This window comes from Quercus suber, unplaced genomic scaffold (genome assembly GCF_002906115.3).
Source record: "Quercus suber isolate HL8 unplaced genomic scaffold, Cork oak 2.0 scaffold_190, whole genome shotgun sequence".
Lineage (NCBI taxonomy): Eukaryota > Viridiplantae > Streptophyta > Magnoliopsida > Fagales > Fagaceae > Quercus > Quercus suber.
In genome coordinates this window covers 759,876-784,044 of record NW_027069648.1, presented here as the reverse complement: position 1 = coordinate 784,044, position 24,169 = coordinate 759,876, and the positions used below count along the sequence as shown (strand labels likewise).

Below are 24,169 nucleotides of genomic sequence, written 5' to 3'. Positions count from 1 at the left end.
AAAAAAAAAAAAAAAAAAAGGTTTTGAAGTCAAAACTCCAAGAGGAAAAAAATGGCAGATAAAATCAAGTACAATACTTACAGTTTCTCAAGTTTGCTCCAGTTCCCAATAAAACCAGGTATCTTCCCTGATATTGCAGTCCCATCTATCGTACTGCAGGCAGTATCTCAAGTTAAGGAATTTCGGTATCCTAAAAGCTATATGTCCAACTAATCATGTCAAATTGAATTACTTACAACTCAGTTAAGTTCGTTAATTTTCCAAACGTTTCTGGTATTGTGCCCGTAAAATTGTTTGCATTAAGAACACTGCAAGATAAAGAAATATTCGGTCATGCATTTCCATGAGGCAAGGCAGCAAATTATTGTGGAAGCCTATAAAACAAGGTGCTGATGGTTAACATAGATACTCTGTGTAAGGCATAGTCACAAATGACATCAAAAGCAAGATAGCCATCCATACAGCTATGAGTTCAAACTTGAAATATCCAAAATGAATGACCAATACAATCCTCAGTTTCATTGAACTCAGAGAAGACAAAAAGATACTAGTATCCGAATGAGATATACTTTTGCATGAACATGAATAACAGCTCATTTGAGGAATTTATCTTGAAAAAATGCATTTGCATCCTAAAATCATACAACTATATCAAACTGAAGAAAAGTTAAAAACTGGTAGAGTTAATAGAAATGCAAGGAAAGATTTCAGACCCTGGATATTGTTAAAATCAATGAATTAGCTCATCATATTTAGCATTATCTTCTATGGTTCTACTCAGTGTGTTTTCATTGCCCATTATGAATTACAAAACACCTTTTTTGCAGAAAAGATATTGCTGCTTATTAAACCAAAATGCATTATTAGTGATATATTATTTCCCAGGGAGAGGGGAAAAAAAAAAGAAACACAAAAAATAAATACAAAGAAGAAATTAAAATGGAAAATAAAGGCAAAAGTCTTACAGTCTCTTCAAGTTGCGCAAATTTCCTAGGTTTTCGGGAAGATGTCCATCAAGCTGATTAGCTTCCAAAACCCTATAAAATGCAACTTAAACTATAACCCAGGTTGTACACCATTCTTCTTTTAATTAAGCAATAAAATCTACGTCAAGACTTACAGCTCCTCAAGTGAACCAATCTCACCAATTCCATTAGGAATTTCACCACTTAACCGGTTTCCTGAAAGGGACCTGCAGAATACCAACTGTTAGGAAATGACCAACCTATTGACCCCTTTGGTCAACACCTATATGGCAAATAATAAAGGCTCTCATAGATACAAATGCAAAAAATAACTTACAGAATGACAAGATGGAGCTGAGAGAAACTAGAAGGAATTGATCCGTTGATGTAGTTGGAAGTGAGATCACTGTTAAATGAAAGAAAATTCATTTGGTCTTTCTCAATTTCGAGGTCATAAGACAAAAAGTCCAATCTTTGATGAAGTCAAAATTTATATAAAATGGACTACATAATGTTTGGAAAAGGCTTATCAAGATCCTTAATGATTGTATTAATATGAATATCTACTCAGAAAACAATCAAAACATAGAAGTATTTTTCATGGTAATACAATATGGTTGGCATGGTGCATCAGTGTGTGCCTGGACTGGGCAACTAAATCTAGAAGATATATACGAATCTGTCTGGTAGAATAATATATGCTTAGCTGGTTTTTGAGTATCCGATAGAAATTAAATGTTTCTATTGTTTTAATGGTAGTTAGCCATATCATCATCAATTTAATAACAAGTAATGCTCTTAATTTTTACAAGTTCTAAGAAAGCCAACTGAAATCCTATGAGAAATATGGTAGTGAACAGAATAAATGAAGAATGTGCGGACACCTCAATAACTACTCTTCATAATAAAAAAATCTCTATGGAAAATTCAGCAAAAATGATAATATGATGAGGTTAATTAACTTCTTAAATGCAGAAAAACACAAATGTTTCTCTTACAGTTCTTTCAGATTAGTAAGATTTCCAAAATCAGCTGGTAGAACTCCGCTTAGATTAAGACGCTTCAACTGACTGTCATAGCAAATAAAGAAAAATGCATAAAAATAATTGAGACAAAGAGAATAAGAAACTAAATGCAATAAGAATCAACATATACAGAGACTACCAGTTTAATTAACTTTTCAAATTTAATTTAAATCTATTGAAGCTTTATGATGGTGGGTGAGATTAGGAACTTCGTTGGAGGACAAAGGAAAGATTAAGTTGCTTAAAGTAGGCTAGGGGTGTTTCAACTCTTCAATAGATACACTCTTGGAAAATACCTCTCGGTTTACACTTGTATTGGATTATCTTAACCAAATACAGATTACACTTGCTTGGCTATTTATAGTTAGATAAGGATGCATGCTATTAGCTAGTTTAAAGCCATTGGCTCCTGGCCCATGTGCAACTAATTAGGCTCCTATGTAACTAATTAGGCTCCTAGCTTATCCTAAATAACCTTTGTTACAACTAGTACAAGCTTGTTAATTGTTACTAAAGCTCAAGTACTAGAATAAACAAGTTAGGTAGCTAGGATGCACTGCATCAGTTCAGTCCAGAAATTTCCCATCAGAATAAGTTTTTGCCATCCAGTTGCGTGATGGTGTATTTTATGTGCAACAAGTATATATACAGGCTCAAGTACTAGGTAATCCAATTTTTTCCATCTCTTGATACATAGGCTCCACTTCATAATATATATATATATATATATATGTGTGTGTGTATATTTTTTGCTAAGTAATAAACTTCATTGAAAAAAGTATAAGGAAAAAAAAAAAAAAAAAAAAAGGGCACACAGGCAGTGTGCTACGAGGCAACAAGGAAAAAAAAAACACTAAAAAACAATGAAAGTACAAATATCAAGCATATCAGGAAGAGAAACGAAAGTAACAACACTTGAAGCATTTGCCCATTCAAACAAAGTCTGAAAGAAAAAGAGCTCCAACTCATGAATTGATCTTCATCCCCTTCAAAAGTACGTTTATCCCTTTCCCTCTATATGACCTACATAAGACAACGAGGGATCATGCTCCAAAGCAATTATGAGTCTATTAAACTTGCCTGACCAACTTGCTATAAGTTCCACAACACCATGCGGCATGACCCTATGAACCCCAACAAGGGATCACACCATTTTCTATGACTCTCAAGCTACTGGCAATGAAGCAGGAAGTGATTACTAGTCCACCTGTTCCTCTTACATATGCAATACCAATCCATCACCACCAGTTTTCGCCTCCTTAAATTATCAACGGTTAAAATTTTCCCTAATGCTGCTGTCCAAATAAAGAAACTGACCTTTGTAGGCACCTTTGGTTTTCGCAAAAAGTTTCAAAAGAATAGGTGATTAGAGATTGTAAAGGTTTGTAATAAGAGAGAACGTTAAAAACACCTCGAGGAGAAAATTTCTAGCACATTTTATTCACCCCATTCCTTCTCAAAGAACCTGCATATGTAAGGTCCACAAAAGAGGCAACTAATTCTAACTCCCAATCTTGAACTGGCTGAATAAAACTAATATTCCAATTGAAATTGCCTCGGAAGACAACAGCAACTCAGCCATTGAAGCTTCCTTGTTACTAGCACTATTGAAAAGCTCTAAGAAAATATTCTCCAAAGGAAGTCCCTCACACCAAAGGTCATGCCAAAATCTAATAGAAGAACCATCCCCCATCTTAAAGATGATACAAGGATAAAAATCTTCCCACCCCTTCTTGATATAATTTCACAAACCAACCCTATAGAGCCCTGCACCCTATGAGAATACCAAGTGATACTTAAACTCATCTCCTAATCCTATCCACACAAAATCCCTTTGTAATTATTCAATACGTCTAGCAATATTCACCGGGATAGGAAACAGAGATAATTAGAAGGTAGGCAGGCTGAAAAATGTGCTCTTTATTAAAGTTATATTGCCCCCTAAGAAAGATATAATCTTTTCCACCCAACCAATCGCCGCTCCATTTTCTCCAACATTCCAATCCAAAGTTCTTTTGCCATAGAGTAGTGAATAAGGAAAGACCCAAATAGGTCATAGGTAGCTTAGCTGCTTTGCATCTAAAAATACCAGCCAATGCTTCTACATTGAGAGCATCACCAACTAGAACCAATTTAGATTTCCCAAAATTTATCTTCAAACCTAAAATAATCTGAAACTAACAAAAACTGGTATCAAATGCCAAATTTTGCTCTAGATCAGCTCCGTAAAAAATCAAAGTACTCTCTGCAAAGAGGAGATGAGAAATCTCTAAACATTTCCAACCACTTCCGCCCACCAAGAAACCTGAAACAAAGTTGCCAATCCTAGCCCTCTCAAACATCTGGCTAAGGGCATAACAATAACAAACAAGTGAGGGAATAAAGGGTCTCCCTGTCTCAATCCCCATGAACTATCGAAGAATCCACCCTGACTACCACTCACAAGCACCAAAAATGGAACCGTGGAAATACACGAGAATATCCACTACCTCCATTAAGCACCAAACCCACACCGTCTAAGCATATATACGACAAGAAATTCCAATGCACATGATCATATACTTTCTCCAAGTCTACTGCACAATACTCTCGGTAATCTTGATTTAAGGCGGCTATCTAAGCATTTATTGGCAATCAACAGTGAGTTCAAAATCTGTCGCTTTTTGAAAAAAGCATTTTGAGGCTCAGGCACCACTTTATCAAGCCTAATGGCCAAAACCATTGTCAGGATCTTATAAACCCAATAATCAAACAAATCGGCCAAAAATCCTTAGTCTCCACTACCCCAAGTTTTTTTGGGATGAGAGTGATGAAGGTAACATTGAGACATTTTTCAAAATTGCCATGAGCATGGAGATAATGAAATACCTTCATAATATCTCCCTTTAGAATACCCCAATAGGATTGGAAAAAAGCCATTGTGAACCTAGCAGGACTGGAGCTTTATCCTCATTCATATTGGATACTACCTCAAACACCTCATCCTTTGTAAAACATCTTTCAAATCATCTTCTTCCAAAACAAAGAAAAAAAAAATCATCCCATCCAACAAAGGCCTACAAACTCTAGACTCCGACTAAATAGTCTTATAAAAATCCACTATCTTCTCTTTGATGGTATCCTAATTAGTGATCTCCCCCTATCCACCACTAATCGCCCTATGATGTTGTTGTGGCAATGAGAGTTTGCAACTCTATTAAAGAACTTTGTATTTTTACCCCTTTCCTTCAAACATAGTAGTTGAGATTTTTGTCTCCAACTAATTTCCTCGATCAACATAATTCTCTCAATATCCGCTTTGGCCTGATCACATTAGCGTTGTTCCCCCTCTAGCAAACAGTAGTTTGTTCTCTAATATTTGTGGAGATAGTATAGAGGTTTGTGGTGGTGGTGGAGGGTGAGAAGTTGGTGAGGGGGAGAGGAGACCTCATGATCTCATTCCAAAGGCAATATTATTGATAATTAAAGGTCAAGTTGTGTGTAACCTACCATTTTTTGTCAGTAACTACTATTATTGTATCAATAGTAAAGCATCAAGCTCAAATATTTGCAAACTATTTTCTAGAATCTAGCTATAAATGAACTGCATAAATAAATATTTGTAAACATTTTATGTGCATTATTATCAAGAAAAATATGGAGAATGTGAAAGAAAAACAAAGCTCTTACATGTGTGTGATGCTGCAAACAGTGCCTCCGCTGAGAGAACAGTTGCATGTGACATTGCTTAGCGTGTTTTCTGAAATGACTCTTTTGACATTTTCCTTAGTGCTGCAGAAATTTTTATTGATCTTCCAATTTAGGTTTTTTAATTTTGAGTTTATTGCTCCAAGAGCTTTCACTGTTAGATACAAAGTCAATTAGTAATATGCATTTATATACATATTAAGGAAGCTATAGGAAAAAAATTTAAAAAACAAATTAGAGAACATCCAAGTGAAAAAGGAAACAAAAAGGCAAAAAAAGTTGTTATAATCATCTTATTGAAAATATATATATATATATATATATATTATTTAGCACAGTTTTCTAAGAAGCAATATGACATGCGAGTAATTAGATAACAATCGTTTGTGCATATACTTCAAAAATCACATCCGTCTTTGTGAATGCATGTATATCACTGGGTCCCAAAAGAAAGTAATCCACTGGGTCCCAAAGTAAAGAAAGAATCCAAGTATGATCCTCTTTTTTATCTAACTCTTGTAAAAGTTAAAACACCATATTTTTATTTGTTAATTTCAATTCATAATTTATAGTTTGACCATATGACAATTTAATTTATATAGTGAATTGCTACATTTTGATTTGGATTCTGTCCAAATTTACAATTTCTGAAAGGAGAAAGTTTTTGTAATAATTAAAACTTTGTATGCTAAATTGTAATAGAATCAAACAAGAGTGGGTACATTGTAATTGTTTCTTTTTATTTAATAAACCCACATGAAATGTACATAACACCCTTTCTTATATCCTTTCTCACAAATATCTTACTTGGTCAATAGTGAATGGCAGGTCTATGTAAAAGTGAAGCAGTCTATCATTATCTGCCGTATAAATTGGAAGTGGAAAAAATTGTGGTCCTAGAACTTCTCTATAGACTAAGCTAATAATTACCGGTTACATAATGACTTAAAAAAAAATTATTAAAAAAAAAAAAGTTGCAGCAGTAATAGGTAATAGGGACCAGGATCATATCTCATTCAATAGACATATTGCTGATAATTAACATATTTTGGTTCTCACTTCTCAGGGCATAAAATTTTTGAAAGAGATGAGCCCATCCATTGAAAGTGAAGAAGAATTTAATCGATTTGAATTTTAAATTTCTAGTGATCCAAGAATTCTATAGAAGGAAACTATTACGAAATTTTGGAGGAAAACATTTACGAAAGGAGATTCTTCCATCGTGATTTGGAGGAAAACATTTCCATAATAACCCAATGGTTGATTGCATAGACAAAACATAAATTCAAGAAATGAACAGAAACATTTATGCCAAAATTTCGTAATAGTTTCCTTCTATGGAATTCTTGGGTCACTAGAAATTTAAAATCCAAACCGATTAAATTCGAGGAGCAATTCACTCGGTTAATTTGTTTTACCAGTAGAAAACACAGAAAAGTCTTGCAAGTAATTGGCATAAGAAGAAGAGTCGAAAATCAAACACAATTCCCAAGGAATTGTATTCACGGAAAACAAAACAGAAAAACATAAAAAGATTAAGCAGAGTAGAACAAATTGTTCAGTTAGAGACTAATAGTGTTATATGGGAAAGTACAGACCTTCATTTTGTGGCAAGATTTGAGCGTCCGTTCTTAACTGCGTGAAGCAATTCAAAACGAAAATGACAAGAACAACAACATAGACAACCTTGGATTCTGAAATCCCAACTCCCATCGTTTTCCTCATATAAAAATACTACCTACACTGCCACGGTACACCTATAAATACATTGAAGAGAGAGAGAGAGAGGCTGGAGGGAAAGAGTAAGAAAAAGTCACCGCCTGGGTTTAAAAAATGAGCGAAAGTACACTTTTTAAATCTTTACATTTTTGGGTTAATTTTTATTTTGGTCTTAATTTTAACTTTACTATCATTTTAGTCCCTAAAAACAGTAAATCAATTTTATTTTGATTCCAATTATTAATTTACTAACAAAAAATTCCTATGTGGTAGATAGAGTGTCCAATTGGCACATTAAATGCTAAAGTGACTATTAAAATAATAATAATAAAATTTATTTAGCATTTTAAAATACCACATCAACATATAAATTATTTTAAAAAAAAATCTTAATTTTAATTTAAACTGAAAATAAAAATTTGATTTGAATTAAAATTTTCATTTCTCAATTCTCATATTTTCTTGCATTTTATTTTTGTTGAACCAAACACAAAAATACAAAAGGTTTGGTTTTCTCTATCTCTATCTCACGATCTCACTCTCTCTAATCCTTCGATACTCACAAATCGGCAAGGCCTCTATGGTCAAGTGGAGAAAGTAGAGGAGATGGAGGTGGTGGAGATTATGATCAGAATTTCATTCCCTAGTCTCGAGAGTTTCTACGGTGGTTCGTCGACTTCATTATCTTTGTCTTCATTAAGGAGAGAGTTTCTGAAGGGGTTTTGTTGGTCTAATCGGTGGTATGTTGTTTTGTTGTTGATTTGGTTGGGTTTTGATTTACTAGTATTAGAGATATGTTTGGGATGAAATTTCTTTGTATTTAGTTGAATTTGTGATATGAGAAATGTGGGAAAAGAAAATCTTTAAGTACTATATTCTTGTGATCTAGGCTTGTATTGCTGTAATCTGAGTTTAAGTTCTTGTTTATTCATGTTCTTCAACATGATTTGAATTTATGTGTTTTTACATTTTTAATTTTGTTTTTATGTTTCTTAATTTTTTTTAAATTGATAAATTTTTTTTTTAAAATAAGATACTAACGTGGATGTTGATGTGGTATTTTTAAATATTATTTTAATAGTGATATCAGCATTTTTTTTGTGCCAATTGTACTTTTATATGCTATATAAGAGTTTTTTTATTAGTGAGTTGACGACTGAGGTTAAAATATAATTAATTTTCTATTTTTAAGAACCAGAATAGTAACAAAATTAAAATTGAAATGAAAATGAGAATTGACTCAAAAGTAGGGGTTATTTTCGCAAAAAAGATACGTGGAAAAGTTGGACTAAGGAAAAATCAAAAGCAGTAACAGAAAAGGTGGTATTGGTACTGTTGCGTTTACAACTTTAATAATCCTTGGAAATGGAAGCCGCCGAAGAGGAACATCTTTCTTTGTCCGTCTTTTTACAGCGTTTGGATAAACGCAGACGCGTTTTTGGCAATTTAAAAATCTATCAGTGCATGGTACTGTTGATTTGGTTGTTTTTATATCTATCAGCGCATGTTGTATTGTGTATGAGACACGAACAGTATAAATAGACAAATAATAAAATAAACAGTATTTTTGATATAAACAGTAATTTAAATTTTTTTATTTTATTTTCAGTTTTTGGTATTTAACCAAATAAGTTGTATCTAAATTCACATAGAAGTAACTGAGTTGAATTTCCTTTTATTCACAGTCTTCACTTTTTAACCAACCCCAGTCTTTCTTCTTCTTCTTCTTTTTTTATTTTTTTTTATTTTAAGATAAAACCCACTCTTTTATCTATATAGATAAAAGAATAAGATGTAGGCTCACTTCTTTAGTGCCAATAAAAATGCAGAGTCATAGAAGCAATCATTTTATCTATTAATGTCAATGGGCTAAGTGCAACTGATTGTCATCATCAAATCTTTTACTTAATATTATTGAAAAATATTAACGAGTGTCCTTAGAACAATAGTTAATAATTTATTTAAAGAAAGTTTTGATATCATTTTTATTATAAATAAAAAAAATTGTCAAAATATTAATTACTTTTTTTTATTTGTCATAAAAAAATTTTAAATGAATTATTAATTAGTGCCCTAAAGGCACTTGTTAATAATTCTCAATTCTATTATGGAAAATACTAACGAGTGCCTTAAAGGCACTTATTAATAATTCATTTTTAAAAAAAAATCTTAATACCATTTTTTAAAAAAAAAAATTTGTCAAACTATTAATTACTTTTTTTTTTTTTATAAAAAATTTTTTTAAATAAATTATTAACTAAAAGATAAAGCACTCGCAAGTATTTTTCTTTTCTTTTGAGTATATGTTGCAAAGCGTGATCCAATTGCACGTTAAATTACCTGCCTGCCTTCCTTCCTTTCATATTCAATGCTCTGCCAGGTTGGCAGCAATAAGATGTTGATTGATGGTAACAACTTTAAATAGTCAGGAATCACGGGTGTAAAGGAAAATGCCAGGAACAAAGACTTGTCGGCAAGATACGAGGGAGAAAATAGTAAACTAATTTTTTTTTTCTAACTATCTAGTTAGTTGGTCCGGTTGAGAAACTATATAACATAGTAGCATCTCGAGTCTTAGAGACTCGATTTTGGCCTTCTAAATCGAGTCTTTCAGGCTCGGTTTTTATGATATGAGTTGGCAACATTCCCAGGTGGAGTGCACGTGGAATTCGAGTCTTAAAAACTCGAGTTCCACGTATTGAACTCGAGTCTTAGAGACTCGGTTTGCTAAAAGCAAAACCGAGTCTCAAAAACTCGATTTTTGACTGAGTAGCAACGGTCATTTCTAGTCATGTCTCACCACTGGGCACACTGACGTCTTCACTATTAGTCATGTCTCACCACTGGGCACACTGACACTATTCTAGTCACTATTCTCACGTTTTGTAACATTGGGTCATGTCTCACTGGCACCTTCACTATTGATCCATCAGCTAGTGAGATTTTAGTTTGCATTGTGTTCACTTTCACTTTCACAGCAGCTGTCTTCCCTCTCTCACTCTCCCTCTCAGTCTCATACAATCCCAGCACATCCTCATGTCAGGTAAGGGTCTCTCACTTAGTTGTTTGTTGTTTGGTTTTGATATTTTGTCTTTAATTTTTTTTTTTGCTTGAGTATAAAATTATAAACATTGATTTGGTGATGTAATTGCTTCATTTTGGTTTTGCCATGTACTAAAAATATGAAATGTTGCTCCAAAAAATAAGAGCTGCCCCCTTGCAAAAAAGTATTAAATAAGTACTTAAACGTTGAGTTCTAAAAAATAATTGTTACAAATTTACACTCATCAATTATCATCTACTAAGGGAGACAACTTTGGCAGTGAAACAAGAATGCTGATTTTATGTACCTCAAAATTGCACAGGCAGATCATTTCGGTCCACTTCGGTCTCTTAAGTCCACTTCAGTCCTTTCGGTCCACTTCGGTCTCTTAAGTCCACTTCAGTCCTTTCAGTCCACTTCGGTCTCTTAAGTCCACTTCAGTCCTTTCGGTCCACTCTTCGTACTCGTCCACATCATCAACATTTTCACCATCATTCGTAGCATGATCTTCGTCTTCGTCTTCCTCCTCTAAATGTGTCTCTTGAGGATGGAGGGTTTCATCAGTATTAGCAACATGATCTTGAGTTGGGGCGTATAACCTCCCATTGTATACTCTTCCATTGTATACCCTCCCATTGTAGTGCATCCATCATCTAGGGCTGTAAATTGTAAAGACGTAGTTGTTTCTTACACCGTCTCAGTAGGAAGTTCTGCAAGCGCCTCCAAATGTACATACAACTCAGCAGCATTTACTTGGGGCATTTTCTGGATCCTATTAAACATCATCTTCACATGTTTGTCTTCTTTGATTGCCATATACCTGTAATTTATCCGTTCATGAAGGACTTCTTGTGGGTACCGATAAGTAATCTTTATGTCATACCTAGTACGGTTCAAATTCAATTCGTTCATTATTTTCCTCTTCAAATCATCCAACGTCTTCAANTATATTTTACTAGTCATATACTCACCCCACATCACATACACGCACACAATCATTATCATTTCATACTAACACAAAAAAAAATCTAAAGACAAAAGTCACCCCATTGCAAAATTTCAAATCAGCTCTAACAAAAATATAAATAAAAAAAATCAAACCAAACAACAATACAATCATTAAAAACCTAACAATACAAATATTCCAAGAATACATCTTAAATATATATCAATCATTCTTTCATACTCAAGCAAAAAAATGAAATCAGAGTTTAGAGAATAATATTTACTCTAATTGATGGGATAATGATAGGTTTTATCACATTACACATTTATGTTAAATGACAATTTTAATTTAATTTTGTTTTCTTATGATTTATATTAACTTGGACCGAATTGGAATGGATGGACCGAATGGACCGAAGTGGACTGGATGTACCAAGGTGGACCTAATAGACCAAAATGGACCGAATGGACTAAATTGGACTGAATGGACTAAAGTGTACCTATGGGACCGAAATGGACCAAAAATAGTGAATGACCAAAGTGGACTGAATGGACCGAATGGACTGAAGTGGACTTAAGAGACCGAAGTGGACCGAAAGGACTGAAGTGGACTTAAGAGACCGAAGTGGACTGAAAGGACTGAAGTGGACTTAAGAGACCGAAGAGGATTGACCGAGGCGACTTTGAGTACGATGTGGATGACCATGAAGTTGTTCCCATTTTTGAAGAGGAAAATATGGAGAACCATGATGAACGTGATGCAGACGATGATATTGGCGTCCAGCAAGATACAAATACGACCACTGCCTACGCACCTCCTAGCGAGTCCTTTTACGCAAATACTTGGGAAAATATGGTTGATCCTTCAGCTCTTCAGATACCATTTGTTTCTACTTGGGTAGATGGGATGCATTTTAGTAAAGGGTTGACTTTTGCAAATAAAGAGGCGGTGAAGCGTGCATTGATAATATACGCAGCAAGTGATAATAGAAATTTTATTATCCGGAGGTCGACCACAACTAAATTGTGCGCCGCATGCATTGATACTAACTGTAAGTGGTACGTTGGGGCATTCAAGAAGGATAAACTTAATGGTCTGTGGATGGTCACGTCTTATGTGGGTCCACATAGTTGTCTACCCTTTGGCCGACGAAGAGACGGTAAAATGATGGATTCTAATTTTGTTGCATCAAAAATTGTGGGAAGATTGCGACAAAAGCACACTGCTCCTATTGATGAGCTTTGGGAGATCATACATACTAAGTATAAGCATGAACTTTCTTACTATAAGGTATGGGACGCAAAACAAAAGGCAATTGCTAAGATATACGGGGATTGGGAGGAGTCTTACCAAAGGTTGCGAAAGTTGTTGTTGGCATACTTGGATCAAGATTCGGGTACCCAGTACAGCTATTACACCATACCTAGGGGCATAGATGATACTACGTTATTGCGCTATATATTTTGGGCATTTGCTCCATGCATTGCTGCATTCAGATATTGCGAGCCGGTGATCAGTATTGATGGGACTCATTTGTATGGTAAATATCGAGGGGTGTTGATGATTGCAATGGCAACCGATGCTAACCAAAAGGTTTTGCCTCTCGCCTTTGCTGTTGTGGACAAGGAGTCAGGGGCTAGTTGGGGATGGTTTTTAGAGTGTCTCAGGACTTCGATAGAGCATGTCATACCTGCCGATGGCATTTGCATTATTTCTGACCGACATAAAGGTATCAAATGCGCCATTCGAGAGTGGCCTAGAGGTCAGGACGGAAGAGAATGGGTATTTCACCGATATTGCCTTCGACATGTTGCTAGCAACTTCAACACGCACTTTGATGACCCGACTCTAAAGGCATTGGCCTTGAAAGCTGGATATGCGACTAATGAAGCTAAAGGCCATGGTCAATCTCTCTACCCGGGATCCAAAGGAGTCCCTCCAAACCGAGTGCCTTAATGATGTGAACGACTCGGTCATCCACCATTGCCTCTCGATTGGAGAACTCTTCACTGCGGGCACGGCAGGTAAGGGACTCTGGATCCTGCACATGACAGAACCATGGATTAGTATATGACCAGCCTAGAGGTGAAATGATAGAATGAATTAAATGTGTGTACATTGGTTAAATTTGTAGTGTTGTGTTTTACCTGCCCCTTCCAAATAACTTCGGACCGATGGATGGGCTGCAACATCAACACCGAATCGTCAACAGGGCCAGGATGCGTATGGTCAAACCGTCCAGCATTTGTACCAGCCATACTACACAAGAATGATAACCAATTAGCACATAATACACATGATTCAAAAAAAAAAAAAAAAACAATCTAAGAATTTTGAGAGAAATACAACATGTCGAGATTAATTATTTACATTATTTTCAAAACTTACCATCCAAGTTTATAACAAAACTCTAAGTTCACAATAAAACGTACTATCCAAAGTCATATAACGTAAACAAGTCAAAGTTTATTAATATTTTCATACAATATGTCTATATCAAAACAAAACTATAATGATCACCCGTTTTACTATTCTGGAATACATGAATCCCTATTTCCAGGCTAATTTTCTGCCCATCTTAATGATCTACCTACATTGATTCATTCAAATTTCCTATTTTTTTTTTTATATATCTCATGTGCTCTCCCTTTGATTGGTGGTAGCAAAAACATATAGATATATATATATATATATAGATATATATATATATATATATATTATGCTCGTGCGGTAAGGACAAAGACGTTCCTAGTTTGTGGATTTGGGTTTAATGCAGGTGGGAAGAAGGAAAAAATAGTGTGGGGGGGGGGGATTCCCAGTAAAAATCGAGACTCTTAAACTCGATTTCCCTAGAAGTCGAGCTTAAGAGTCTCGATTTTCTACTGCAATGGCATTCCACAGTAAATATTGCAGAAGTCTCGGCCTGGCCTGGCATTTCACAGGAAAAAAAAAATTGAATATAAAAAATTAAATGTAAAAAAGTAGCCGTGAACGTATTAATTTCCAACAAATGCTTTTTAGCTTAAACTCGACAATATTTCTATTTCATGTGGACAAGTTTTTTAATTCTTACACGAAGAGCCATTCAAATTGTAAATCAACTGCAAATCGGATAAACATTATTTTGAATTTCTATAAATTCTACTACAAATAAAATTTTGTGAATTCAATTAGGCAAATAGCTAAACCAGTTTTTATTTATTATTTTTTTTTTCTAGAGCTGTATGAATTCGTTCCCTCTTTGTTTTGTTTAAGAGTTTCGGACCTTTGTGTTAAACCAAAAAAAAAAAAAAAAAACAATTACAACAAAAAAATATAAGTCGAATCCCACGTGGAACAAAAGCAAATTGACTTTGACTAATGATATGTTCAAACTAAGCTTCCACCAATTAGCCAAAATCTAAGTGATATATTTATTCATGCGCAATGTTGCTTAATAGATTCAAACTATTTAAGAATAAAAAAAACTATTTATTCAAACTATTCAAACTATTAAGAATAAAAAAAATTATTTATTTGTTTAATAGATTCAAACTCATGATGTCTGCTTTTTGATAAATATTATTATTATTATTATTATTATCTATCCTTTGATTATAAAAGCAACTATGATATTTAGCATAGGGTTTAACCAGTGGCTATTTACCAGGCATGTCAATAAAGATCCTGTTGGCATTTTATTTTTCTAATTTTTCCATTCATTATTATTTGCGACCCTTCAAACGTGCATCACATTTATCCAATCTAAAATATTTGATAATCCAATGTAGAAGGACTTAAATAAAAAAATCTCAATAACTAGTAATTTTACTTTCGACAAGGTCACAAATTTTTCAATGACTCAGGCAAACACAACATATAATATAAGCAGACAAATGTTGATCTACTAGTATCCAAAACTAGCAAAATTGAACATAAAATATAGGAAGGCAATCTGCCACAATCTCTTATTCAACAAATACAGCAATAACACTCGTGAATATTTGACGGGACGCCGGAGGAACTTATCCCTTCTTCAATGTTTTAAAAGCAAAATCCCATTTCTGACCGGAACAAAACACTGACATGAAATCATAGTCATCAAGAGCATCATAGGAAGTAACAGCAATATCATCATCTGGCTTGTCAACAAGGAGCTGCTTTTTCTTAGAGCCTGCAAGGCAAGGAAAAACAATTGAGAAACACCAATTGATAAGTTATTGATAAATTCCTCATTTCAGAACAATTGAGGACACCAACTGAAACAATGGAGAGATAAATTCATAAGATACGTATGTCAATGACCATCCATCACAACGGATTTACAGACCCATGTGGGATCCTCTTTTAAGTATACAGGAAGTCAAAGTATACAAAAAGATACCTTTCTTTTTACCAGCATTTGCTTCCTTTTCTGCTTTTAGCTTTTCATTTGCAATTGCCAAGACAGAAGATGCAACATCTTTTGCATCTGCTGCTTTCAAAGTAGTCATTGACAGTCTCATTACAGCCTTGAGTAAGGTAATATAATGGTAACTTTTCTGTATCAGAGAAGCACATATATATTAACAAAGTTAGAAATTCACTTGACCTTTGGTCAAAACAGAGGAAGACAATATAACACACCTCAAATGGTCTCAGCTTATTTGATATGAGCTCAGCATATTCCAAGAAATCACTTTCTGATTTGGGAATAAAATTATCAAGAGTCTTCTCATCTCCTCTCTCACCAAATAGTTCTTTAGTAGATTTATAATCCGCTTCTTCCACCAGCCTGTCATGGACTATATAGTTGCAGTAAACATCCTCTCAGTATACCAAAAACAAATAAAATGTGCCTATTATTAAGTTTTTACAAGCCTCCACACTAATTGTCTATTAAGACAAATACACAACTTCCAAATTTGCAGGGATCATTCCCTTTTAATAAATCATAATTTGCATTTGTTTTTCAATGATTTTGCTCCCAAACAAACTTTTGTAGAAAAACAAATGTAGGCAAACCCATAATTTAAAACAGAACAATGTGCATCCTATAGCATGATGCAAAAACTTACCAAGCAAACTGTTCAAAACTATGGGCAACATCCACCATCAACTACGCGCTATGATCAGAATAACAAACAAGGTCGTTGGGGTACACGTCTGGATGCCAAACACAGACAAAAGCACTTAAGATCTGGGCTATCAACTTTGTTCTTTGTCCAGTTTAGTTAATTTTTATTTTTATTTGCTAAGCAGCATAGTGATCTCATTTTGCTTAAGGTTTTTTAAAGTTATTCTTTAGGCATTGACAAAGAACTGGGTTTAGGTTTTAATTATGGTCTAAAGCAGGAACAAGTACATTGATGGTAAGGAGTATTTTAGCTCATATACCAAGTAATTTGGAGAAAAAAATTTCAGTCAAAGTCCATTTGTATTGTTGACAAGTGAAGAAAAATTCAAATCAGTATATATACGTCAGCATTGGACAATTATTATTTTCTCTTCGAGCCTCTTAGTTCATAAAATTTAAGCTAAACTAACAGGAAATTTTATTTTGATGACAAGGAAACCTGGAGACCATGCAGAGCATCGTGCCTTTTTACCCCCTTAAACCCCAGGCGACCGGCCCAATGTAATGCACCCACATCACATGGATCAGGTAAGTCATTGGCTTCGCCAATGGGACAACATGGCCCCTAGAAATTGTTTGCACCCAAGGGGATTCAAACCTTAGTCTTGGAGGGAGCACACCACCAAACCCAAGGCCCTAACACATAGACATGTCAAACCATCAACATTGCCTTCAATGCTCACACATGAATATCTACAAAATCATCAATCGAGCTAGGGAAATCAGCTCAAATAAGGGTCAGTTCAGCTGTAAACTTAGCTTCAAACTTAACAAAACCTCAATTGATGCAGTTTCAGTTAATTGTTTTCTAGATATTATCAATTTTATCATGCACAGGAGAATCCAACTTGAATATGTTGGTTCATAAGACTTGCAGGTTGCAGTGTAATGAGAGAAACCAACTTGCATCACCAGTTACCAACAATCTGAGTCTAGCATTGCAAAAAAGAAATGTAACTATAACACATTATGCTGCTCAAGACAGATAGTGTAAAAAATCATATTTATTGCTGCCCCATAATTTCAAGGGTTATCTGGAAATCATTTACCATTCATCAGATAAGACATAGACATGCCTACAACTAATTTATTATGCAAAAGAAGAAAATAAATCCACTGTTAGCAGTAAGAAGTAATTAAACTTTTACCGTTGTTGGCGAAGTTTCTCAGCTACAGGATCTAGTGGCTCTTCTTTTACTACTTCAACAGTTTTTCCTTTCTTTTCAGCAGCTTTCACTTTCTTTGGAGCCTTTTCAACTGGAGGTTTAGTTTCAGGTGGCTGGTAATCACATATAGACAATAGATTTTGAATTATATAAACAAAGCAACCACCATAAACATGAGGTATGTCATTACATATAACAGAGTTCTTAAGACCACAACTGCATAATAGCAAACTGTAATCCATGTTCCATTAAAACATATGTATCCAACAAGTTGACAGTGAAATAAATAATACTTTCGAAAATCACCAAACTAAAACAACTTTTAGTACAAAAAGAACAATTAACAACATGTGCAGGGGAGAATTTATGCAATCACCACAATGGACCACTGAAAGAAAACATTTACATCTTTTTGTTAAGGTCCACGTTAGTTGGACTTATTGGTTTGCCCCAGATGGGCCAGACCACTAGGGACAACCATGTACTACCTCCAAAAACCAAACTCAAAAATAGAAAAACAATTTTCAAGAAATTTTGTATTTTTTTTTTAATTGAACTGATCAAATAGAAAGGTCAATAAACAGGATCTGAATACAAATAATATTCTCAGTGGTTCTAGAATTTGTTCAATTCAGAACAAATAATACAAATGCAACAAATGCATCATTATTTAACTAATGAATCAACCAATTAATATGTGGCCCTCTATTCCAATCAACAAGTGTGGTAAGAAAGAAAATACTAAGGGTCTAAGAGATTGCATTTAAATCATCAACCATACCGGCATAGGTTCATCTTCATCCTCCCATGATTCCTTCACACCATCATCGTCCACATCTTCATCATCCCAGTTATTTTTAGGCTGCTCCTTTGTAGGGATAGGTGGAATCTGCTCATCCTCTGAAGGGGCAAAAAAAGATAGAGCATATGCCTTTGTAAATTTATATAGCAGACTCCAACAGAAAAGAAAAGTAAACATAAAATAAACCTAAAGATATTATAAAGGAAAAATTAGAAATAACTTCACCAATATTATGCCCACAATTGCTAGAAAACAACACTGACTATTGTTGCAGTTAATGCATGTAAAATTCTTTACATCCCTTCTTTAATTATTTTGATGGATACTATTATTTTTAAAACCTAAAATATGCTTCAAAATATATAAAATATATCTAAATACATGTATTTTTTAATTATTTGATTGCCATCTCACTGTACCATGACCTAAATGATTTAGATTTGCTAACTGCTAAGTCACCATGTCTTGTGACCCTTATGTGTCCGTGCTGCTTAGTGCATCAATGTATTCAGTTTTGGTTAGTCAGGTTTTGGTTAGTCAGATAGAAGGGGATACACAGAGCTGGAATGTTTGAATTCATTGAGATTTTAATGTTTGGGCCTGAGATAAGAAACTATTGTAGTGGACTATATGTAGCGGAATAACAGCACTGTGTAATAGGAAGTCACATTCACTAGACTTTCATTACAGACTATAGCTGCTAAGCGGTCCTCTTTTTCAAGTTTGGAGGAATTTCTAGATGTATGTAACTTTAGATTATCTTTGTAGTTTCTCTGGTACAATTCCTGCATATATGGGGGACACTAACTTTTTCTCTCATCAATTGATTTCTTCAGTTACTTATAAGTTATAAATGGCAGGCATAATTAGAAGTCAGAAAAGAAAGAATTACCCCAGTCCTCCATCTTCTTGTCACTTTCTCAAAAGAAAAATAGTTACGATCTTGCAAAGAGTGATTCTACATACAAAGAGATGTAAACATTAGAAAAATAATTAAAAATGAACTCCACATAGCTGTTAACAATAATACACTATCATCAACTTGGCAGAAATGACTTAAAATACTTTTTCAGCATAACCATTAACTGAGGAATTATCAACTTATAACCAAGAAGCTTTTTTGATCCAAAAATTGGAATCACAGTATTTAATTAGGTCCTTAAAAAGCAAAGAAAAACCTGTGTGTGTCTGTGTCAGACATGGACAAGGCTGCATACATGTCTATGACATGTTCCGCAGTATGGACATAGTACCATGTAATTAAAACCAATCAACTTCATGGACTTTACTACGTAATGAAAAAACTGAAAGAGGGCAACAACCACACATATAAATGGAAGACCCATATGTAATACACTTAATCATACTGCAGCAGCAATCCCAGCAACAAATTCTAATTGCTTCTATATATATAAGTAATAAATTTTATTCACAACGGATACCCGTTACTTACTATCAAAATTTCAATTATTTTTTATTGGTAAGTAATACATGCATCCCATGACTTAAACCAAAACCTCACTCTCCACCCAATTCTTTATGTAGGTAGGAAAAGCCATTTGAGCTAGAGCTCATTTGCCCACCAAAATGACTACTATTCTAAACTAAACCTAATAATTACTTAACCTAATTCACATTGCACCACAACCAACAAATCCTCACAATGTGCTGAAAATCTAGGGATTGAGCATCGGTTGTGGTGTTGAAACAACTTGACCTACACCAACTACTTCTTCTTTCAGTACTGTCACTAACAATAGAAAAAATTACAGGACTTGTAGCAGAAAGCAACCCATAACTATTCAACCAATGACAACAGCAAATCAAACATGCGGTTCCATCGCAGGACAAACTTAATTAGCTAGGTAGAATTGTTATTATTTTTTTTTTCCTTTTCCCTTTATATGGTTGGGGGGGGGGGTGGGGGGGGGAAGAGAGAGAGAGAGAGAGAGAGAGAGAGAGAACCTGAAGCACTGGTGGGAGATATCTATATATATCATAAATCTGATCCTTGAACCCTCTGCTCAACATCTCATCAGATTCATCCTGTTGGAGCATCACAGAAATTAAAAATTAATCCCTACCAAGCTTACACACACACACACAACACTAAAACCGTTAGATTAATAAAAGAGAGAATTTACTTATCAAAAGAGAGAGAGAGACAGAGAGAGAATTAAAAGAGTAAGGTTAGGGGTCACAAAACATAAACTTACAAGAATTAACAATTTGATGTGTGTAGTTTTCAGTGTTCTCCTTTTGATCATGTCACAAACTCTGCCTGGAGTTCCAGACACCACCTGAACACCGTTTTCTAGCTTTCTGATATCATCACCAACACTCTTGCCTCCAATGCATGCATGTACTTTTATACTTATGAAATTACCCATTGCCAATATCACCTTCTCTGTCTGAGATGCCAATTCTCGTGTTGGTGACAAGATCAAGGCCTGAACCCTGTTTAATTGTAGACATTTAAAAAATAAATAATAAACCATTATGATCTAAACCAGCTGTAACAGAAAAATGAAACCAAAAGATAGTAGCATCCCAATAGCTCCTACCTATAGAAGTAAGTCATCATAATGCCTAGAATGATCCATTAAGTGATATTATGTTTACCTCAATAAGTCACATGTCCTGATCATTAATCAATTAAAAATAGTGAAGTTTGTAAATCCTTTGAATGGTCTAATCTAAACTTAATGACAGTACATAACACACAACCGACTATGATTATAGCACACAAACATGTCAAAGGTAAAGCACTCTAGTTTTCATCAAGTATCAGATTAAACAAAATCAAACTACATCATCTCACCTATGCCTTTGACTGAATACATCACCTTCAGCCCAACAAGGTTCTTATTTAAAAATTGAACAGTTAAAGTTGCCAGTGCATCAGCCATTCGGCAAGTAGGAAAATTCACAGCACATGAGGTTTGTCAATGTATAATGTTCGTTTCAATTATCTTTCAGAGTTAGTCAATGAGCGCTGAATGTGCCATAATGGGTACTCTAAAAAGACTTAAAATATAACACCTATAATCATCTTTACATATGAACGATCAAAGGGCCGTCTCTAGAGGACTGGAACATGAAACCAGAGGCAAGTCAAGGATCTACTTTTGGAGTCCACATCCGCCCAAGAGAAAAAACTCTCCTTCTCAGTACGCCTATTGAAGCGAGGAAGGATGGGGCAGCAGGCAACGCATCCTGCTACTATTCCCCTAACAACTTCAGGCCATTGTACTTCTTAAAGTCCACGCTTTAAACTAACAAAGATAACATATTAAAAAACTTAAAGACTGACTATCATCATGCTTGAAGGAAACTTTATTCACAACATTCAAGCTCGGGAATTTCCTAACACTAAACGAGGCCCTTCGGTCTAAGAAAAAACGGCGGTTAAGAGCCTCCAACTCATAAGGGCTGAATCATAAGTACAGTTCCGTATATGAACTCAAACCATACCTCTTGGTGGGCAAGAGATTTCATGGTTTGAAAACCAAAACAACACCAGAATTTAATTTTCAACATGTGACCATCTCATTTTCTCAGTTATCTCATCAACAAAACAAAGCACAGATTGCAAATTAGAGCTAAAGTTCTCTGACACTCACCGCAGTTTCTCCTTCTGATTCCATTGGCACCAGCTTCTCTTTGCCCAGATGTGAACAATGGATCAAGCAGGTTCCTCAGTCTCAACAAGATCTAATGCATACCTCCGAGCTCAATGCTTCAAAAACACGCCTTTTCCTAAAATCAAAGCCCAGATCTGCACAACTGTGAATCAGATTACCCTATTCAACAAGCATTCTCTACAGTCATCAATTGCGTACGTAATTACAAAAATTCAAAATCTTTATTCTCAGTTAGGTTGCTAAGAAAAATGTGGGACTAATATTTTACAATATTTGAGCCTTCACAAGACTGTGACCTGAGGAAAGAAAGTGTTTTTACCCAACAAACCTAGTACAGCTCACTCTTTTCCTCGGTTTTCTCGGCAACCAAACAGTGTGTCTATCAGTAAAATCAACTAACTACACACAATTAAGTAGTCCACAACACATAAAATCTTAATTCAAATGCAATTGTTACAACAAACCCAGATGCCACTATTTTCTCAACAACAAAACACTAAACTTACCTCAAAAAAAATCGACCAGACTGAATTTTCAATGAAAACCCAATTGAATTCCTTGCCCCAAACAGCCAAAATCTCCACCAGATCTCAAAACCAAGAGACACCCAGATGGGAAAACTGGGAGAAAATGAAGCCCAAGAGAGAAAGATTTGAGCTTGATGGACTTAGAGGTCGATTTGACCCAAGCAAACCAAGCAATGCTAATATGCTATCCTATGCTATGCCCAGCTGTATCAGTGTGTGTCTTTCTCTCTCTCTCTCTCTTTGTGTGTTAGGCTGAAACAGTGAGTGTATAGCTGTTAAATGGTTATATATATAAAATATTGAAAGAAATGACTTCAAGAGGACGAAAGGGACACAACAACTACAACTACAAGCTTGGACTCACCGACACTCTCTCTGTGGGGAATCTGGGTAACTACCAATAAAAATCAAACTTTATATAATTAAAAACAGTTTCATCTAAGTGTTATATACCAAATGAATAATGTAATATGGAGGCAGGTTTTAAAGTTCCGCTTCAGCAGCAGCAAGAATCTCTTTACATTTAATGATTCTCCGTCTACGAGATTCCCTTGCGTCCGCAACTCTTCCATTTCTTTATATTTTTCGCTCGGGGTCTTCCATTTCTTTAATGGAAGACCTGAGGAAGCAAGAAGAATCTCGTAGACAGAGAACCATTAAAGCTAGGGTTGACTTTTGCTGATGCTAAAGGAGTAGTTGAAAACCTGCCCGCATACGACAAAACCATGGGATGAACTTATTGCTAACTTTTTTCGGGGTCAATTGTTGATGTTTGCTGCCGGGGTGGGTGTCTTTTCTAGGTTGCTGAGAACCTGCCATAAATCACGTTCAATGTGTTATCTCTCTCCAATATTGCTAGTTTCTAAGGATTTTAATCAATACAATTAATCAAAGCATAAAATAAAGAAATGACGTGTTATACTCAAAATTTGATACGTACAAACGGGTTGAGCTATAGCAATGAAAAAAGCATCCACGCAAGCTTCCAAAGGCGTATTAGCGTGATCCAGTTTGAACTCTGATTTCCTAAAATCTCTTTTTCTCACCTTCAATGAATCAAATTGAATTCAAAGAAATTAAAACAACAAAAATAATATGTTAAACCCACAACCTCACCATCCACTTCACTCTTACAAAGAAATAAGGTATCTTCGCTCTTACAAAGGAATAAGGTATTGGATGAGTTACCTTTTTTGAACCTTATGTTGTCTTGTATGACGAGGAGGAGGTCTTGCATGTCCTTCGTCAGATGCCTCGGGCCCAGGTTTATGTCCATGTTTGTGCCCCCCTGTCCCACATGGAGGTGCCTTTGATATGCGTTTCGGCCGACCTTCAGGCACTGCAGGTAACCCAACAGCCTGCTCAGGCTCAACGGGTGGTGGGTCGATGGCCGAAGAAGGGCCAGTAGGCGTATTGAGGGACGGTGGCTCCTGGTGCATGTCAGGAGGGGATGGACCAATACCCATGTCAAATGATGGAATGGGTGAGAACTCAGGGAACTCCTGTGGGGTGGGTGGACGGACGTCAGAACTGGGACATGGATGAGGGGT

General features: G+C 35.1%; 4 protein-coding genes across 7 annotated transcripts; 1 reads left to right on the top strand and 3 right to left on the bottom strand.

The window, feature by feature from the left end:
• Positions 1-34: 34 nt before the first annotated feature.
• Positions 35-7,499, bottom strand: LOC136069799 (probable LRR receptor-like serine/threonine-protein kinase At1g53430). 2 transcript variants are annotated; one of them, XM_065778770.1, is made up of 8 exons: positions 7,276-7,499; positions 5,660-5,831; positions 1,964-2,035; positions 1,303-1,371; positions 1,121-1,192; positions 966-1,037; positions 237-308; positions 35-153 (listed from the first exon to the last, which is right to left on the bottom strand). In XM_065778770.1, the coding sequence occupies exons 1-8, from the start codon at positions 7,400-7,402 to the stop codon at positions 78-80; spliced, it is 732 nt and encodes a 243-aa protein (XP_065634842.1). In that variant the 5' UTR covers positions 7,403-7,499; the 3' UTR covers positions 35-77. The 2 variants fall into 2 exon arrangements, with proteins under 2 accessions (XP_065634842.1, XP_065634843.1); XM_065778771.1 differs by lacking the exons at positions 5,660-5,831; positions 7,276-7,499 and adding an exon at positions 5,209-5,447.
• Positions 7,500-12,120: 4,621 nt separating this feature from the next.
• On the top strand, positions 12,121-13,341 carry LOC111991023 (uncharacterized). Its single transcript, XM_024022793.1, has one exon. It carries the CDS (start codon positions 12,121-12,123, stop codon positions 13,339-13,341), a length of 1,221 nt encoding a protein of 406 aa, XP_023878561.1.
• A 1,820-nt stretch (positions 13,342-15,161) lies between these two features.
• Positions 15,162-22,871, bottom strand: LOC112016885 (uncharacterized). 3 transcript variants are annotated; one of them, XM_065778769.1, is made up of 9 exons: positions 22,599-22,871; positions 22,072-22,226; positions 20,665-20,905; positions 19,341-19,406; positions 18,428-18,546; positions 17,629-17,759; positions 15,991-16,138; positions 15,749-15,905; positions 15,162-15,538 (listed from the first exon to the last, which is right to left on the bottom strand). In XM_065778769.1, the coding sequence occupies exons 4-9, from the start codon at positions 19,351-19,353 to the stop codon at positions 15,390-15,392; spliced, it is 717 nt and encodes a 238-aa protein (XP_065634841.1). In that variant the 5' UTR covers positions 19,354-19,406; positions 20,665-20,905; positions 22,072-22,226; positions 22,599-22,871; the 3' UTR covers positions 15,162-15,389. The 3 variants fall into 3 exon arrangements, with proteins under 3 accessions (XP_065634841.1, XP_065634839.1, XP_065634840.1); XM_065778767.1 differs by lacking the exons at positions 20,665-20,905; positions 22,072-22,226; positions 22,599-22,871 and adding an exon at positions 19,627-20,351; XM_065778768.1 differs by lacking the exons at positions 20,665-20,905; positions 22,072-22,226; positions 22,599-22,871 and adding an exon at positions 19,902-20,351.
• On the bottom strand, positions 20,066-24,085 carry LOC136069803 (eukaryotic initiation factor 4A-3-like). The gene is made up of 4 exons (XM_065778787.1): positions 23,808-24,085; positions 20,665-20,905; positions 20,414-20,494; positions 20,066-20,074 (listed from the first exon to the last, which is right to left on the bottom strand). Exons 1-4 carry the CDS (start codon positions 24,083-24,085, stop codon positions 20,066-20,068), a joined length of 609 nt encoding a protein of 202 aa, XP_065634859.1.
• Positions 24,086-24,169: the final 84 nt, after the last annotated feature.

Excerpts from the sequence above, each read along its gene's own strand:
- LOC136069799 (XM_065778770.1), bottom strand. The coding sequence starts at position 7,402 with ATGAGGAAAACGATGGGAGTTGGGATTTCAGAATCCAAGGTTGTCTAT. Across the intron at positions 5,832-7,275 it reads AATCTTGCCACAAAATGAAG|TGAAAGCTCTTGGAGCAATA; the intron begins GTCTGTACTTTC and ends TGTATCTAACAG. Across the intron at positions 309-965 it reads TTGCGCAACTTGAAGAGACT|TGTTCTTAATGCAAACAATT; the intron begins GTAAGACTTTTG and ends TTTATCTTGCAG.
- LOC111991023 (XM_024022793.1), top strand. The coding sequence starts at position 12,121 with ATGGAGAACCATGATGAACGTGATGCAGACGATGATATTGGCGTCCAG.
- LOC112016885 (XM_065778769.1), bottom strand. Across the intron at positions 17,760-18,427 it reads ATGAAGATGAACCTATGCCG|CCACCTGAAACTAAACCTCC; the intron begins GTATGGTTGATG and ends TGTGATTACCAG. Across the intron at positions 16,139-17,628 it reads GAGAAACTTCGCCAACAACG|GCTGGTGGAAGAAGCGGATT; the intron begins GTAAAAGTTTAA and ends AGTCCATGACAG.
- LOC136069803 (XM_065778787.1), bottom strand. The coding sequence starts at position 24,085 with ATGGGTATTGGTCCATCCCCTCCTGACATGCACCAGGAGCCACCGTCC. Across the intron at positions 20,906-23,807 it reads CAACATAAGGTTCAAAAAAG|GGTTCAGGCCTTGATCTTGT; the intron begins GTAACTCATCCA and ends ACAATTAAACAG. Across the intron at positions 20,495-20,664 it reads ACATCAAATTGTTAATTCTT|GATGAATCTGATGAGATGTT; the intron begins GTAAGTTTATGT and ends ATGCTCCAACAG.